Genomic DNA, 15,542 nt, shown 5'->3' with positions numbered 1-15,542 from the left:
GGTACGGTGTACCGGCACTTTTTTTTTATTTTGAGAGGGCACGAACCTGTACTTCTCAAGAGAAATGTAATACTTGTAATAGGAGAGAATCGGCACTTCTGAGAAACGAGCTCTGGTACAGAGTACCTGCACTTCTATTTAGTACTGGCGAGCACGCCCCGCCAGAATGTATGTCCTATCTTCTCGTATTTTGTACATCTGCGAAACTGAACACAATAAAACCAGTATCCTGTGTGTTTAGCAAAAAGTTTTATTACGAAACAAGAGTGTATAAAATATTGTTATACAATGCCATTGCATGTTTGTAATAAAACGTCGAGAAAAGGCAGTGCTTGAAGTTGTCACAAGGCAGCGTTTTGGAGGGCCGCCTGCTAGGTTTGGCCAATAGCTGCTTGCGTCCGTTCATTGTGCTCTCAAGTCAATAACAGCGTTATTACACAAACAAGGTTTAATCCAAGTAAGACACGTTGGTGCTAAAGTTCATCTGGGGGTCCTAAGCCCACCTCCACCTTCACAGGACCTTGGCACAAGAATGGCAGCTGCAAGGTGGTGAGGCTTACACGTCTAGGTATGCAGAGGTAATAACATTACATATTCAAATAAGAAGCAGTACACATTATATATCATCTGTACAAAAATTCTATAAATCTCTTATGTACAAAAATAGCTTAATATGTCCCCAAACAGGCCGGGAGATAGATACAAATAAACATTCTTACAATATAAAATCTCATTTGATTGGAAGCATTCTATGAGGAAGCAGGTACAAAAATAGTCTATTGGGAGTGGCGGTGTCTTTGAGTACAGCAGAGTGGACATTGAAGTACAGTCGAGGCATAGTGCGGGTGGGTGTCCTACGGCTGGGACCAGGGGGTCTTTGAGAACAGCAGAGTTCGACATTGAAATCCAGTCTCGGGACAGTGCTCGAGTCCCACAGCAGTGAGTTAGGGGGTTCTCTGGGAACAGCAGAGCCCGCATTGAAGTCCCGTCTCCAGGTAGCGCTGGTGTTCCACAGCTGAGGGTTCTTTGAGTACAGCAGAGTCCGCATTGGAGTCCGGGCTCCGGATAGTGCTGGTTGCTTGAGTCCAGCAGCCTTCTTGGAGAGCAGGCCTTCGGGGCTGCAGCCGACTTCTGTGGCCCCACAGCTCATTCTGTGGGACCCTGGGTCTCCCCCTTGCAGGACGAGCTCTTTGGGGGACCCACTGAGGCCCGGCGCCCGGGTCCAAGTCTCTCTGTCTCTCCAGGTTACCCAAGTGAAGTGCAAAGGCAGCCAGTGCTTCGGGTCCTGGGAGAGGCCGCAGCTCTTGCATGTGCTTCATCCATCCAGCCATCATCAGGCCAACGAAGAGTCCTGGGGATCAAGGAGATGCAGATTAATACAAGGAGCAGCAACAGAACTAGGCACAGACACAGTACATGATCTAAAAAGAGACATCTTCACTAGGCCACAGCTCGGGCCTGGTACTGTACCAACATGCTGCATAGGCCTGGGTATGGTTGCACCACTCTACATGGACACCAATAATATTGTGGTAAAGGGAATAGAGGACAGAATGTCGAGGGACAGAATATTGAAGGGTAAGTGCATATAGGGAAGAATAGATTTACTATTCCTAACCCATATCTTGAACACCTTGAAGATATAGGTACCGCGTGGGTACTTACATGTGGAGTTAGGTATAGAAACTCTAGTCGTATCTGTCGATATTTTTTCATGATAGATTGCCCTCGATATACTGTCCCATCGATATTGATGGTTTGATATTCAGGGTGCACACCCTAGTTATGACACGTGGGCAGGCAAACACTTTATTTGATAAAATACTTGTTTTCGAAAATATAACTTTTCAGGAAGTAGTTTTGAGACCAGGCAACAGACATTACCAATGATGGGCACCACAAACAATTAGAAATATGACACGTCAAACCACAGTAATTGGGAGAGTGTGTGGGAGTGGGGGTTGAGTCGTGGAACGGGGCACAACAACAAGGGGTGTAAGACCACGGAGCATACATAGCGCTCATTAGGTAAATCAACTCTGAGCAATCCATGGAAGTAGGAATGTCTAGGCAGTCTATATTCAAGGTTTGAGTGGCAGCCTTAGCTGTGGCCAGGGTCTTATGTAAGTGCACGGTGGCAGTGAGAGTACTTATTAGTGCATGATCAATGGCACACTCATTCATTTAAGGGCTGCATAGGGTTAAGGGCTACCCGAGGTTAGATGGCCATGAGGTGGAAGGTGGGTATCCAAAGCGGGTTATTGGTGTAGTGGTATCACCCGGGCAGTGAGAGTGGTAAATATGCATTTCACAAGTACATTCAGGACAGATTTTGGCTGGTGAGTGATCATTCTTTGGGTGGATGGCCTAGGACTGTGGCTTGTGCATATAGGGGGGTCACCCTGAGAGTTGTCAGCACCCGTAGCAGATTTTAGCTAGCATTGAGGTCATGAGTAAGAGGGGGTCCGCTATAATGCGAGGACAAGGGTGCAGTATGTCAGCACTAGGGCAAGGATGCATCAGGTGGTGTGCTGGAACTTGTTGGGGGCGGTATGCTATGACTGTACCATAATGCACCTCTGGTTGTTGCAGACCTCGGGTGGTGGTATCATGCAGGACAGTGCATAGCGGTGCAGGACACTCCATGCAAACAAGTTGTGGCAGCAGGAGGTAGCCTGTGTGTGGTGGAGGCAGGAGGCCAGGTTGATTGTGGGGTTTGGTTGTGGTAGGAGGTGAAAGCTGATACTGGAATGGTGGCAGTATGGAGTGTCTTTTATGTGGTACAATCCCTTGGCAGGTGGATGTGGCAGGACGCGATGGCCAGTATAAGAGGATGCGATGGTACATGAGTGACTGCAGCCCCTCGCCCTCGGGACAGGCAGGCTATGCCGTGATGCTGCAGTCACTGAGGGGGATGCTAGCATGCACATCACCTTGCAGGCAGTGCTGCTCTACTTGTGGTCATTTGTGATGGACAGCACAAGGGAGGAGGCAGGGCGCTACATCCCGTGCAAAAGTACCCACCCAGGGCCCCTTCCCAGACACCCACCTGCTCGACGCTCAGAACCAGTTGGTGAAGTCCAGCAGCTCCTGCTCTTCGGGGCTCAGCGGCTCGTAGGAGCCCTCGTCGGAGGAGTAGGAGGAGACGGGGGAGCCCGCCATGGAGTTGAGGCCGTGGGCCGCGGGGACGCAGTGCGGGGAGAGCGCGGGGGAGAGCACGCCGGAGCGGAAGGCGGCGCTGACCGCGTCGTGCTCGTCCAGCAGCGCCTGCAGGGCGCGGATGTACTCCACGGCCGAGCGCAGCGTCTCCACCTTGCTCATCTTCTTGTTCTGGGCGCCGCTGGGCACGTGCTCCCGCAGGGTGGCGAAGCCCAGGTTCACCAGCTTCACGCGGTTGCGCTCGCGCTCGTTGCGCCGGGCCACGGCGGCGGGCTGCTGCGGGGGCAGGCTGTACCCGAAGCCCGTGAAGTTCAGCCGCCGCTTGCAGCGCATCAGCTCCGGGGAGGAGGAGCGGGGCCGCTTCAGGGCCGCCCCCTGGCCCCCCAGGCCCTTGCTGGCCTCCGGGGCAGACTTCTGGACAGACTCCGGGGGCGGGGAGGGCTTGCCCGGGCTCAGCTGCAGGCTCTGCCCCCCAGACGTGAAGTAGCAGGCGGGCGGCAGGAAGTGCTGTTGGGGGGCGAGGGTGTGCATCTTGGCGCTGTCCGTAAAGGAGGCAGGTGTTGATGCTGGGGAAGACTAGGTTCAGAAAGCTGTGTGAAGTTGCTTGGACCAGAGAGGCTCTTCCAGGCTCGAAAGAAGCTGTCACCCCTGCTATTGGAGCTGCCGAGGCTCGCTGGTGGGAGAGGTTGCTGTAGGTTCAGAGGGTCAGGGGTGCACTCTGCACCCAGACAGTGTGGTTCTTCTGTTTCTGACCTCAGGGGTACAACCCGCCCTCTGAGGAAGAGATGGTTCTGTTCTGGAGAAGGTGGGCTGCCTGGAGGCAGCAGGCGGTCACGGGCCCTGGCTGCTGGAGGGTGCCCGCTGGTTCTGCCCCTCGGGGATCCTGGGTGCTGCTCTTGCTCGCGCTTTCCCGTTGATGCTGCGCGGAAAGGATGCTGTTGCTGCAGCCCTTGGTCCTCCTGCTAGAGGCTCGGGCCAGGGAGTGGCAGCGCTACTGGGGCTCCCTTGGAGGCTCGTGGCGCTCGCGTGCGCTGGCTGCTGTTTCAAACTCTTTCTCGTGTCTGTCCCGAATCCTTACATTTATATAGGAGTCGGTGATGTATGCAGGAGGTGCGGAGGGGGTGCTGCCGCCTTTTCATTGCACACACAGCCCCACGCGCTGCCGACGCCCCTCCCCGCGCCCCGCAGCTCCATTCACTCGGAGAGGGGTGTGTGCCCCCTCCCCTCTGCTCCTGCCGTGCGTGCGCCGGGCGCGTGCCGGGCACAGCCCTGGATCAACAGGGCGGGCGTAGCGACGAGAGCCTGGGCGGGGGAGGAGGAAGGCAGGGAAGGACTAGAGTGGGCAGCTGGGGGGGGGGAGGGGGGATGCTGCAGCCGAGGGGGTGGACAGGCCCAGCCACTGGAGCACACAACAGCCCTATGAGGATCATGTGCTGGGCCAGCACCGTGCTTGTCCGCATAGTATACTCATCTCACACCATCCATACATACACTTCGCTCCTGTGAACACACCTTAATCAACTGCAAGCACTTTACCCCTCACCCCTGCACGCTCCTCACCCCGATATACAAACCTCTTCCCTCAACACACCTCACTCCAATGCACAAACTTCACCCCTGCACGCTCCAATGCACACACCTCACCCCTGCACCGTCCTCAATCCAATGTACAAAGTTCACCCCTGCACACTCCTCACTCCAATGCACAAACCTCACCCCTGCACGATCCTCACTCCGGTATACAAAGAAACCTCCCCCCTGCACGCACAACACTACAATGCACACACCTCACTTCTGCACCGTCCTCAACCCAATGTACAAACTTCACCCCTGCACACTCCTCACTCCGATGTATAAACTTCACCCCTGCACGCTCCACACTCCGACGTACAAACTTCACCCCTGCACGCTCCTCACTCCGATGTATAAACTTCACCCCTGCACGCTCCACACACCGATATACAAACCTCACCCTGCACGCTCTCACTCCAATGCACATACCTCACCCCTGCACGCTCCTCACTCCGATATACAAACCTAACCCCTGCACCCTCCTCACTCCGATATAAAACCTAACCCCTGCACGCTCCAATGCACAAACCTCACTTCTGCAACGTCCTCAATCCGATGTACAAACTTCACCCCTGCACACTCCTCACTCCAATGCACAAACCTCACCCCTGCGCGCTCCTCACTCCAATATACAAACCTCCCCTCTGCACACTCCACACTCCAATGAACAAACCTCACTTCTGCGCACCCCTGACTCCAATGTACAAACTTCACCCCTGCACACTCCTCACTCCGATGTACAAACCTCACCCCAACGCCCACCTAGCTCCACTACACATTTCATCATACCCTGCAAACTCATCACTCAGAAGTACAAACTTGACCCCTGCAGACACCTAACTACCTGGCACGCCTAACTCCCCAGCCCACGCGTTACTCCCCTGCACACACACAACCCCCTACACACACCTGACCCCACTGCACACACAACTCCCATACATCTATAGCTCACCTGCACACACATAACAACCCTGCATACACATTATTCTCCTGCACACACATAACGACTGCATACCTCACTCAGCCCCTCATGCACAGACTTGGCTCCTCTCCTGCACAGACCTGACTCCACCTTGCAAACACCACGCTTTCCTGCACACACCTCATTCCCTTACACACAGTCATTTCACTGAATCACTTCAAACACAGGCACACAACTCGCGCTTACACAAAGCACGGCGTTACATATGCTTATTTACACATGCAATACTCCCCTGTGCCCTCCTCTCAAATTCTCATTTCCCTCCCCTGCTTCCAGTTCAGAGCTCACTCGTCCTCCGAGGGCCCCTCACCGACCTGCACTCCTCTCTTCTCCGACAAACTCCTCGCCCCATTCACTTTCACAATCAGCACTCTCCCCCGCACCTGTCCCGTTTTCTCACATACACTTTTCTCACCTACACATGCCCGACTCTTTAGCACGCACCTCTCGCTCCTGCTCGCTCTTCACCTCTGCTCACACCTCTTCCTTTGCACACGCAGTCTCCTCAGCGCAAACCCCGCTCTTCTAAGCACACTCCAGCCCCCTGCTCACTTCTCGCTCTTCACTCACACACTTCGCCGCTCCACTTTATTTCCAAACGGTGCTCACCGCGAGCGCTGGTGGATGGACTCAAAGGCGGGAGCACACGAGCCACCCACAACCCCACCGTAGTGTATGCAACGCTGCACGAAACAAATGCAATATTCGCAAATATTCTGGACTGCGCAGGTGTATTCGTGTGGGTGAAGCCCCCCTTCTTTGGGGGGAGGGGGGACTATTGAACTTTAGAATCCTCCAAGTAACACATGTGGGGAGAGGGCTCCCCGGGGACTCATCCCGGCTCTGGTCTGGTTCAAGCCTTACTCCCGTTGATGCTCCACAGACCTGCTCCACAGAGCAGGGCCGGCATTCCGGCCGTGGCGCGAGTCACCGTTCGCACATTGCATTCAGAAAGATAAACTTTGGAGCTCCCGGGCTCACATACGCACGCCGAATCCTAATCGTGCGCACAGAAGCCATCAAGCCAAATATACCGGTTGACAGTTATCCTCCCTGTGCCGGCGGAGCGGGTTTGCACAGAGCCGCCGGAGTGAGAGCAGTAATGCTCCAGCACAGCCCCGTGTGGCTCTTCACCGGTCCCTCACACCTGCGGGAGTCTGACCTATCAGGGCTTCATCTGACAGAGCTCCTCGACTGCAAGTGAACCAGACAGCAGAGTCAACCTCTTTCTTTCACAGCAGGCCCCGCCTTCCCTCCCTCCCTCCGAGAGGGTAGAGCTCTGCCCACAGACCGGCACCAGTCCCTGCTCGTCGCAGACCTGCAGAGAACGCCCGCCCGCCCCCCTCCCGGCCATGTGTCCGCGTCCTGTCCCGAAGGTGCTGAAGTTGCTGTTCATTCAGGACCGGAGGAGGGAGAAGTCAGAAGATGGAGGCAGAGGGGAGACACTGCCTGTGCCGAGCCCCAGACAGAGCCGAGGGGATAGAAAAACAGAGGGAGTCAGGGCTGTGCTGCCACAGGGGGCGTGCTCACTCTGGAATTTAAAGCGGGTCATGGCTGTGCCGCCACGGGGGCGTGCTCACTCGAAGGGACATTTAGTCATACGAGTGAAGCGCCTCCGTCCCTTAAAGCGTAGTCCAGTTGTCGGCGGCTTTCACTAAACCATGTTCCCCTGTCTGGGCCAAAATCCGGACTGGGCAAGGACTCTCCTGGCCGCCCCTGTCACTGTAAGGACAGCCCCTTCACACCGCTGTCCACGGCACGGCTGTGGGAGTGATGTCCACTCACCGTTGTCTAACGGGGCACGGGCCCGAGAGGCACACGTAAGGACAGACGCCAGCTGGCCTGCCCGTCTCAGCCTCGGACCCTCCCGGGCACAGGCCTCTCGGGCCTGCTCTGGGTGTACTATCCACCGGAGGGCACCGCTGTTCAGCAAGTGCTTCACTGGCTACCGTTGGAACTTGTGCTGTATTTCGAGAGTCTCTCTTCATCCTAAAACTCTATCGTATTGTGAAACGTGTTCTTTCTGTAAGGTATAACAATGCCTCATACGAGTAAGAGTAACTCCTTCGTATCCTCACGAAGTGGGACACCGAGGCACGGCGTTCGAAATTACGAAACGTCTTTCTTTAAATCAGATAAGCGCCAAGTGTTTGTGTACTTGCTTGAGATGCTGGAGGAAGGCACTGGACTCTGGCTGCTGTCTTAGAATGAGAGTCACATGAATGCACAGCTCACTCAGAAGAACAGCACACCCTACGGCAGAGGTCTTCAAACTTTTTGATGCCGAGACCCCCTTGTAAAACCTTTTTAGGCGTAAGGACCCCCTTCCGACAAAAGTTTCTAGAAACTGGTACTCCTCACCATCAACTTTTGACAACCATAAATGCGCCTGTTAGACCTCATCACATCCCTCCATCATTCATCCACCCACACTTTCACACATCCATCCATCCACCCTTTCATTCTTCCATCCATACATCCACCCTTCATCCATCCACCCTTTCATCCTTCCATCCATACATCCATCCTTTACCCATCCACCCTTCCATCCATTCACCCATCATTCATCCACCCACCTTTTCACACATCCATCCATCATTCATCCATGCAACCTTTTATCCATTCATACATCCATCCACCCTTTCATCCTCCCATCCACACATCCATCCTTCATCCATCCACCCTTTCATCCTTCCATCCATACATCCATCATTCATCCATCCACCCTTTCATCCATCCATTCACCCATCATTCATCCACCCACACTTTCACACATCCATCCATCCACCCTTTCATTCTTCCATCCATACATCCACCCTTCATCCATCCACCCTTTCATCCTTCCTTCCATCCATACATCCATCCTTTACCCATCCACCCTTCCATCCATCCACCCATCATTCATCCACCTACCTTTTCACACATCCATCCATCATTCATCCATGCAACCTTTTATCCATTCATACATCCATCCACCCTCCCATCCACACATCCATCCTTCATCCATCCACCCTTTCATCCTCCCATCCATACATCCATCCTTCATCCATCCTCCCTTTCATCCTCCCATCCATACATCCATCCTTCATCCATCCACCCTTTCATCCATACATCCACCCACCCCCCTTTCATCCATCCACCCAACATTCACCCCCCACCTTTTCACACATCCACCCATGCATCATTCATCCATGCAACCTTTTATCCATCCATACATCCATCCACCCTTTCATCCATACATCCTTAATTTGTCCACCCTTTCATCCTCCCATCTATACATCTATCCTTCACCAATCTATCCTTCATCCATCCACCCTTTCATCCTTCCATCCATTCATCCATCCATCCACCCATCCACCCTTTCATCCATCCATTCACCCATCATTCATCCACCCACACTTTCACACATCCATCCACCCATCCACCCTTTCATCCATCCATTCACCCATCATTCATCCACCCACACTTTCACACATCCATCCATCCTTTCATCCTTCCATCCATCCATCCATCCTTCATCCATCCACCCTTTCATCCTTCCACCCATACATCCATCCTTTCCCCATCCACACTTCCATCCATCCACCCATCATTCATCCACCCACCTTTTCACACATCCATCCATCATTCATCCATGCAACCTTTTATCCATTCATACATCCATCCACCTTTTCACCCTTCCATCCATACATCCCTCCTTCATCCATCCACCCTTTCATCCTCCCATCCATACATCCATCCTTCATCCACCCACCCTTTCATCCTCCCATCCATACATCCATCCTTCATCCATCCATCCACCCTTTCATCCTTCCATCCATACATCCATCCTTCATCCATCCACCCTTTCATCCTTCCATCCATACATACATCCTTTCCCCATCCACCCTTCCATCCATCCACCCATCATTCATCCACCCACCTTTTCACACATCCATCCATCATTCATCCATGCAACCTTTTATCCATTCATCCATCCATCCCCCTTTTCACCCTCCCATCCATACATCCCTCCTTCATCCATCCACCCTTTCATCCTCCCATCCATTCACCCATCATTCATCCACCCACCTTTTCACACATCCATCCATCCTTCAGCCTTCCATCCATCCATCATTCATCCACCCACCTTTTCTGTGCCTCTCTCATGGGGGGGGGGGGAAGGGATCAGTATATCTCTGCGTCGTCTTCCATCTTCTTTCCCGCTCATGGGAGGGCATCTCTGTGCCTCCCTGCTGGGGGCGGGGGACGTTTTACGGGAACCATAGCTCCAGGCTCGCAACATCCATTGAACTCATTGAACTCAAAGGGAGTTTGAGCCTGCTTCCCCAGCCCCCCCCCTCCCCAAGTTCCCCCCAGCTCGTGTATGTTAGCCTGACTGAAACAGCTTCAGGGACACACACACAGTCACACCCAAGTACTTGACAGGTCTTTAAAAGACCTTTTACTTTTTAATGAGGCGTTGATGTTTTTCACACCTCGGTGTGAATTAGGCCTCCGCCGTGAGCACCCTCGTTCAGCCCAATGTCAGGAACTGCACTCTGCAGAATCTGCGACCCCCTTCCCAGGACCCCACGATCCCCTTGGGGGTCGCGCCCCACAGATTGAAGACCGCTGCCCTACGGGTACCCTTCAATTTTACTAAACATTTAGTGGAAACAAATGTTCCTGAAATGCTCGATTTCACTGCTGCACAAATAAAACCCTCGCTCCACAAATGGACACGCACCACAGGCAAAGACAGTAGTGACCCACACAGCACAGTAACGGATACATGCACACAAACTATAACCCACAGACACGGATGAGTACATACTGCACAGATGCCTAAGCACTAATTAAAAAAATTCAATAATTTTATTTAGTTTGATCCAGTTCTCTACTGAGGACAATAAATTATGAGAGATACAATCTAGTAATACCATGACAATATAACTACATCAAATCAGTTTAAAAAAAAAAAAAACTCTTAAAACATTTATACAAATGATGGCAAACAAATTAATCAGGTGGTGATTTAAAAAACGATATAAGACATTGTACAGTAATTATATTGAATCTAGTACGGATAGGGTTTATATACCAGCGTCTAGCCTCGACCATTGTTGAATTTGGACATTCGAACATTACATGTGGTCGGTCTTGCACTCCTCCGACACACAAATCACAAATGCGGGTTGTATTTTCACAGGAGTTCCATTTAGATGTGAAAGCTTTTAACGGCATAATCCCTAGCCACAATGGAATAATAGAACGCTGGACCCTTTGAACTAAGGTGAAATGAATATAGTGTTGTTGCGATTTGTATTCTACTGCTTCTGCGAATTGTACATAATACTTTAGTTGAGAGCAGAGTTTAACATCAAGATAGTAGCTTAATTTCGCGGTCAGGTGTTTTAAGAAAAGTCTCAAGTGTGCGGGTGTCCAGAATTTCAAAAGTGCTAAAGTGAAGTTCGAGAGGTAAAGTGCTATTTTTAGATTCTGGTTAAAAGTATATTGCGATGATTCGTTCCTAAAGGTCTCCTTTTTTTATATATACCTTAAGGAACTTTGGGCTATATTATCAAGAATAGCGATAACATTATCGCCGCTTTAGCGGCAGGAAACTGCCGCTAAAGCGGCTATAAGGGGCTTGATAATATGCCCTTGTGAATTCCCATAGAAGCCCAGGTTCTGTTGTGAACCTGGGCTTCAATGGGAATTCACTAGGGCATATTATCATGCCCCTTATTGCAGCTTTTTCAGCAGTTTCCTGCCGCTAAAGCGGCGATAATGTTATCGCCGTTCTTGATAATATGGCCCAAAGTTCGGCATGAAGGAGATTATAAGACTAATTTATGATGTTAGAGACGGCTCCTGCATGAGAGCTAACTAAGTATAGCTCGAGGTGTAAAGCTTGGGCTGGAACTGCTTGTTGGTTTTTTATCAGTTTACAAAGGATATTCCCTTATTTTTACTGTATGCCACTTGGTAGCTGGAATATATTCAAGGCGTATGATAAATTAGAAGTAATTTTCAAACTATAAACCTCTAAAATGGAGTGAAAATGTCTACTTGATTTGTCGATAATTACTGGTAAGTGTTCTGGATCCTTTTTTAAAAATTGGAATCACAATGCTCCTCATCAATGACTTTGGAATTTCCCAGGTGGCATAACAATGGGAATATAGGGCGGCTAAGAACTTGCTCCAATCTTTAGGGTTACTTTGGAGAACTTTGATCGGGATCCTGTCGGGTCCCATTGCTGAGGTAGATCTAGCGTTCTTTATATAGTGTATTATTTGCAGGGCTGTTGGGGCTACGATATCTTGATTATTTAGTTCCGTCCTAAGAGTAACTTTGTTCAGATTTTCCTGGCTCAAGTTTAATTTATATAACTCATAGATGTATTTTTCCCACTCTGGTGATGGAACTAGAGAAGCATGCAGAGTTTTCCTTGTTACTGTTTCTTTAGCAATTAAGCTCCAGAACGCCTTACTATTTTTTTGTTTGACTGCTATTTGGATATCGACCCAGTTTTTATCCTGTTGAACTTGTTATTTTTTCCCTTTTATCCCCTAACATATTTTGTTTAGCTTTTTAATTTCTTTCTGTCTAATCCTCTAAATGTTTTGAAATTGCAATCAAATTAATTTATTTAACTTGGTTGTTTCATGATCTGGGCTCTTTCTTTTTCGATGTCCCAAGTTCTTTTTTTGACCATTTGGAATTTCATGCATAATGACCACTACAGTGGAAATCAGATCTTCAAAACTGGTTACCAGATTTGTCGATTTGTTGCATAATAGTGATGAAGTGATTGCAGTGTTCATTTTATTGATTGTTTTTGAATTCCAGATTAACTGCCCTTTCCTGTTCTATTTCAGTGGTACCATACACCTGCTTTAAGGACCAGGGGAATGAAGGCTGCAGTGTGATTCCGATTTTAAGGTACAGAATTGTGTGATCACTTTCTTGTGTAAATTTAATATTTAGTAAGAACGTTCCTAAATAGATCTTGACTAAATAGTGTGTAGTCTAGAATAGAAAAGTTGGAGTTAACTTTTCTCGTATAAGCAACGGGGATATCTCCTTCTACGCTTCCATTTAGTACAACTCCATTCATTGCTGTTACAAAAGTGAGTAGTATTTTCCCACATTTATCTGCTTTTACCTTTGTTGGAAATACTGGTAGTAGGATTGACAAGTCTTCCTCTTGCTCGCAAATCTCCCACTTTTCCAGTAGTGCATTTGAAACTTTCCCATCAAAGACTCCTTGTAAAAATGACAGGGGTGTACCCTTTAGATTCTAATACTGATTCGATTGCCTCAAATGTTTTTATCGTTAATGAATCCAGTTTAGATCCTGGGGAGATGTAGACGTTAAAGATTCCCAGATCTTGTAAGTTGTCCAAATTTTCTTTCCATTGCTTGATCTTAATACATTGTACATTCGTAAGGAGCGTATTAATTACTTCCAAGTCCCACATTCACCAAAGATTAATACCCAAGCACACAAACACTTGCGAAAACCACAAGCATGGACAGACAGCACACAAATTCTATCGTTTTACACATACACACAACATGCACACAGCATGCACACATACACTTAAACACATACCACAGACATACCAAACACAGACAAACTCACAGAAGAAACAATGGAGTTTCTGTGGGTCACCTTACAGTATCTTATTGCGCCTTCCTTCACGGCATAACAATTTGATGACGTCACGTTTCCTTTATGGTTATCTTGATGAAGCGCTACCACGTATAGGGTGTGCTGTGTAAACAGTGCTTGGGTCTTCCTAGTTAATATGGGCTTTGTCACCAGACAGGCAGCCAATGTCTGATCAGAGGTAATCTTCTAGAACGGTAATGTCTAGTACACCAGTCTGGTAAAGATTCAAGGACGCTTATTACATATGACCACTGCAAAGGAATTCTGTGACAAAAAGAGTACAGTTATATTTGGGAGGCTGCTGGACTTTGTTGGAGGTGAGCCAGCGAAATGTTTCATTCTGTTCACCAGTGCCACACAGTCTTCCTTGTGCCACAAAGGTTGGTTGGGGCCGCCATGTAGACTGGCCAGTTACAAGTGAACTTTCTAAACCCACCCCCGGCATGAGGACCCGTAGTTAATGGTTGGTATACAGGGCCACCTTTTGGGTCCCTGCCAGTTTCAGTGCACTTGTTTCTGTGTCTTGGGGTGGGAGAAGTTTGATTGGATATAGTTAGAGCAACTGCTGAAACTTAAAGGTATAATATCTTGGGGTCTATTAATCACTATACAAACAAATACAGGAGTTTTGGGATCCAAGGGAAGTATTTATAGACCACTAGAGAGAAATATCCCCTCTTACCATCAAATATTTAACAACAAATCTCTCAGGGTCTTGTCAAATGAGCCTAAAAGGGTTCACTCAAAAATGAGTGCGTTTCATGGTCAGCCCAATACCTAGTATATTTAATGTCCTAATGTTGCACCTATTGGGGAATCATCCCTTAAGGACTAGAACCCTCACTCACCCTTGGGTGACATGCTTCATCATTTGGGTTCCTCCTTACCAGCAAGAAATCCTAGTCTTAGCTGGGAGCTACGACTTCCCAGATATCATTAATGAAGGAGCTCAGAGATGTTTTCAAAAAAGAGAAGGAGTGTTGTAGGGAGGAATTAATTCCTAAATGAGAGCTAGTGGGGTAATTTACAGTGCAGTGTGATTTTTTTGAAACAGAACTATGTGTGCCAGGGAAATGTGGTGTATTAAAACTAACTAGGTTGATACACTTAAGTATTTTATTCATGTGTTCAAACTGACAGGATTAAAAAACAAAGCAAAAAGTAGTATGGATTTAAAACTACTTATAGTCAGGTCGACATGTTTCAGCCAAATGATCTAAAGTATCACAGGCTTTCTTCAGGACCTAATGCAAATTTCTGCTACTGTTAACAAGTGTAAACCAAAAAAGTGATACTAATATACTACACCAGTATTCCTTTGGCGTGATGCCTGGTAATACCGCGTATATCCTCATAGATAGGATATTTAACCTCACCTCTACCTGGCAGGTAGCTCAGGGAAGGAGGCCCCGCACTCTCCGTCGGTACCTCGTCGCAAATCTCGAGTCTACCCCGGGAGGTAGACTCGAGACTTGCGACGAGGTACCAAAAAAATCACACTGCACTGTAAATTACCCCACTAGCTCTCATTTGGGAATTAGTTCCTCCCTACAACACTCCTTCTCTTTTTTGAAAACATCTCTGAGCTCCTTCATTAATGATATCTGGGAAGTCCTAGCTCCCAGCTAAGACTAGGATTTCTTGCTGGTAAGGAGGAACCCAAATGATGAAGCATGTCACCCAAGGGTGAGTGAGGGTTCTAGTCCTTAAGGGATGATTCCCCAATAGGTGCAACATTAGGACATTAAATGTACTAGGTATTGGGCTGACCATGAAACATGCTAATTTTTGAGTGAACCCTTTTAGGCTCATTTGACAAGCCCTGAGAGATTTGTTGTTATATGTCTATTAGTCACTGTCAACAAATGATTATGCCGGGGGATCACCACAAGGCTTGGACAACATTGAAATGGTGTTGAAGTTTCTAGTGACATAGGAACTTGGAGATGACCCTTGGGAGCTGAATAAGTCTATGGCTCAATGACTGTTGCAGCCACCATTGTGGACCATCAATGTTTCACTACAAAGATCAGGAATCACCAGGTATCTCCAGACATTTTGCATCTGGTAAAGGGAATATTAGCCTCAGTATAACATCCAGTATATTGGAGGTAGAAGGTTTGTTGTTGTTCAGGTTTGTGGGGCTGCCCAAGGGAAGTGAGCAAA

At 48.9% G+C, this 15,542-nt stretch overlaps 1 protein-coding gene across 1 annotated transcript; it reads right to left on the bottom strand.

Moving 5' to 3' along the window:
• Nucleotides 1-232: 232 nt before the first annotated feature.
• ASCL1 (achaete-scute family bHLH transcription factor 1) lies at nucleotides 233-4,216 on the bottom strand. Its single transcript, XM_078655775.1, has 2 exons — nucleotides 3,050-4,216; nucleotides 233-1,351 (listed from the first exon to the last, which is right to left on the bottom strand). The coding sequence occupies exon 1, from the start codon at nucleotides 3,688-3,690 to the stop codon at nucleotides 3,061-3,063; it is 630 nt and encodes a 209-aa protein (XP_078511901.1). The 5' UTR covers nucleotides 3,691-4,216; the 3' UTR covers nucleotides 233-1,351; nucleotides 3,050-3,060.
• Between the last annotated feature and the right edge of the window lie 11,326 nt (nucleotides 4,217-15,542).

This window comes from Lissotriton helveticus, chromosome 1_1, assembly GCF_964261635.1.
Source record: "Lissotriton helveticus chromosome 1_1, aLisHel1.1, whole genome shotgun sequence".
Classification (NCBI taxonomy): domain Eukaryota; kingdom Metazoa; phylum Chordata; class Amphibia; order Caudata; family Salamandridae; genus Lissotriton; species Lissotriton helveticus.
Note: the sequence above shows the minus strand (reverse complement) of the source record. Positions and strands in the feature narration are given on the sequence as shown.

Bases quoted from the DNA above. Each gene is read 5' to 3' on its own strand.
- ASCL1 (XM_078655775.1), bottom strand. From the start codon at position 3,690: ATGCACACCCTCGCCCCCCAACAGCACTTCCTGCCGCCCGCCTGCTAC.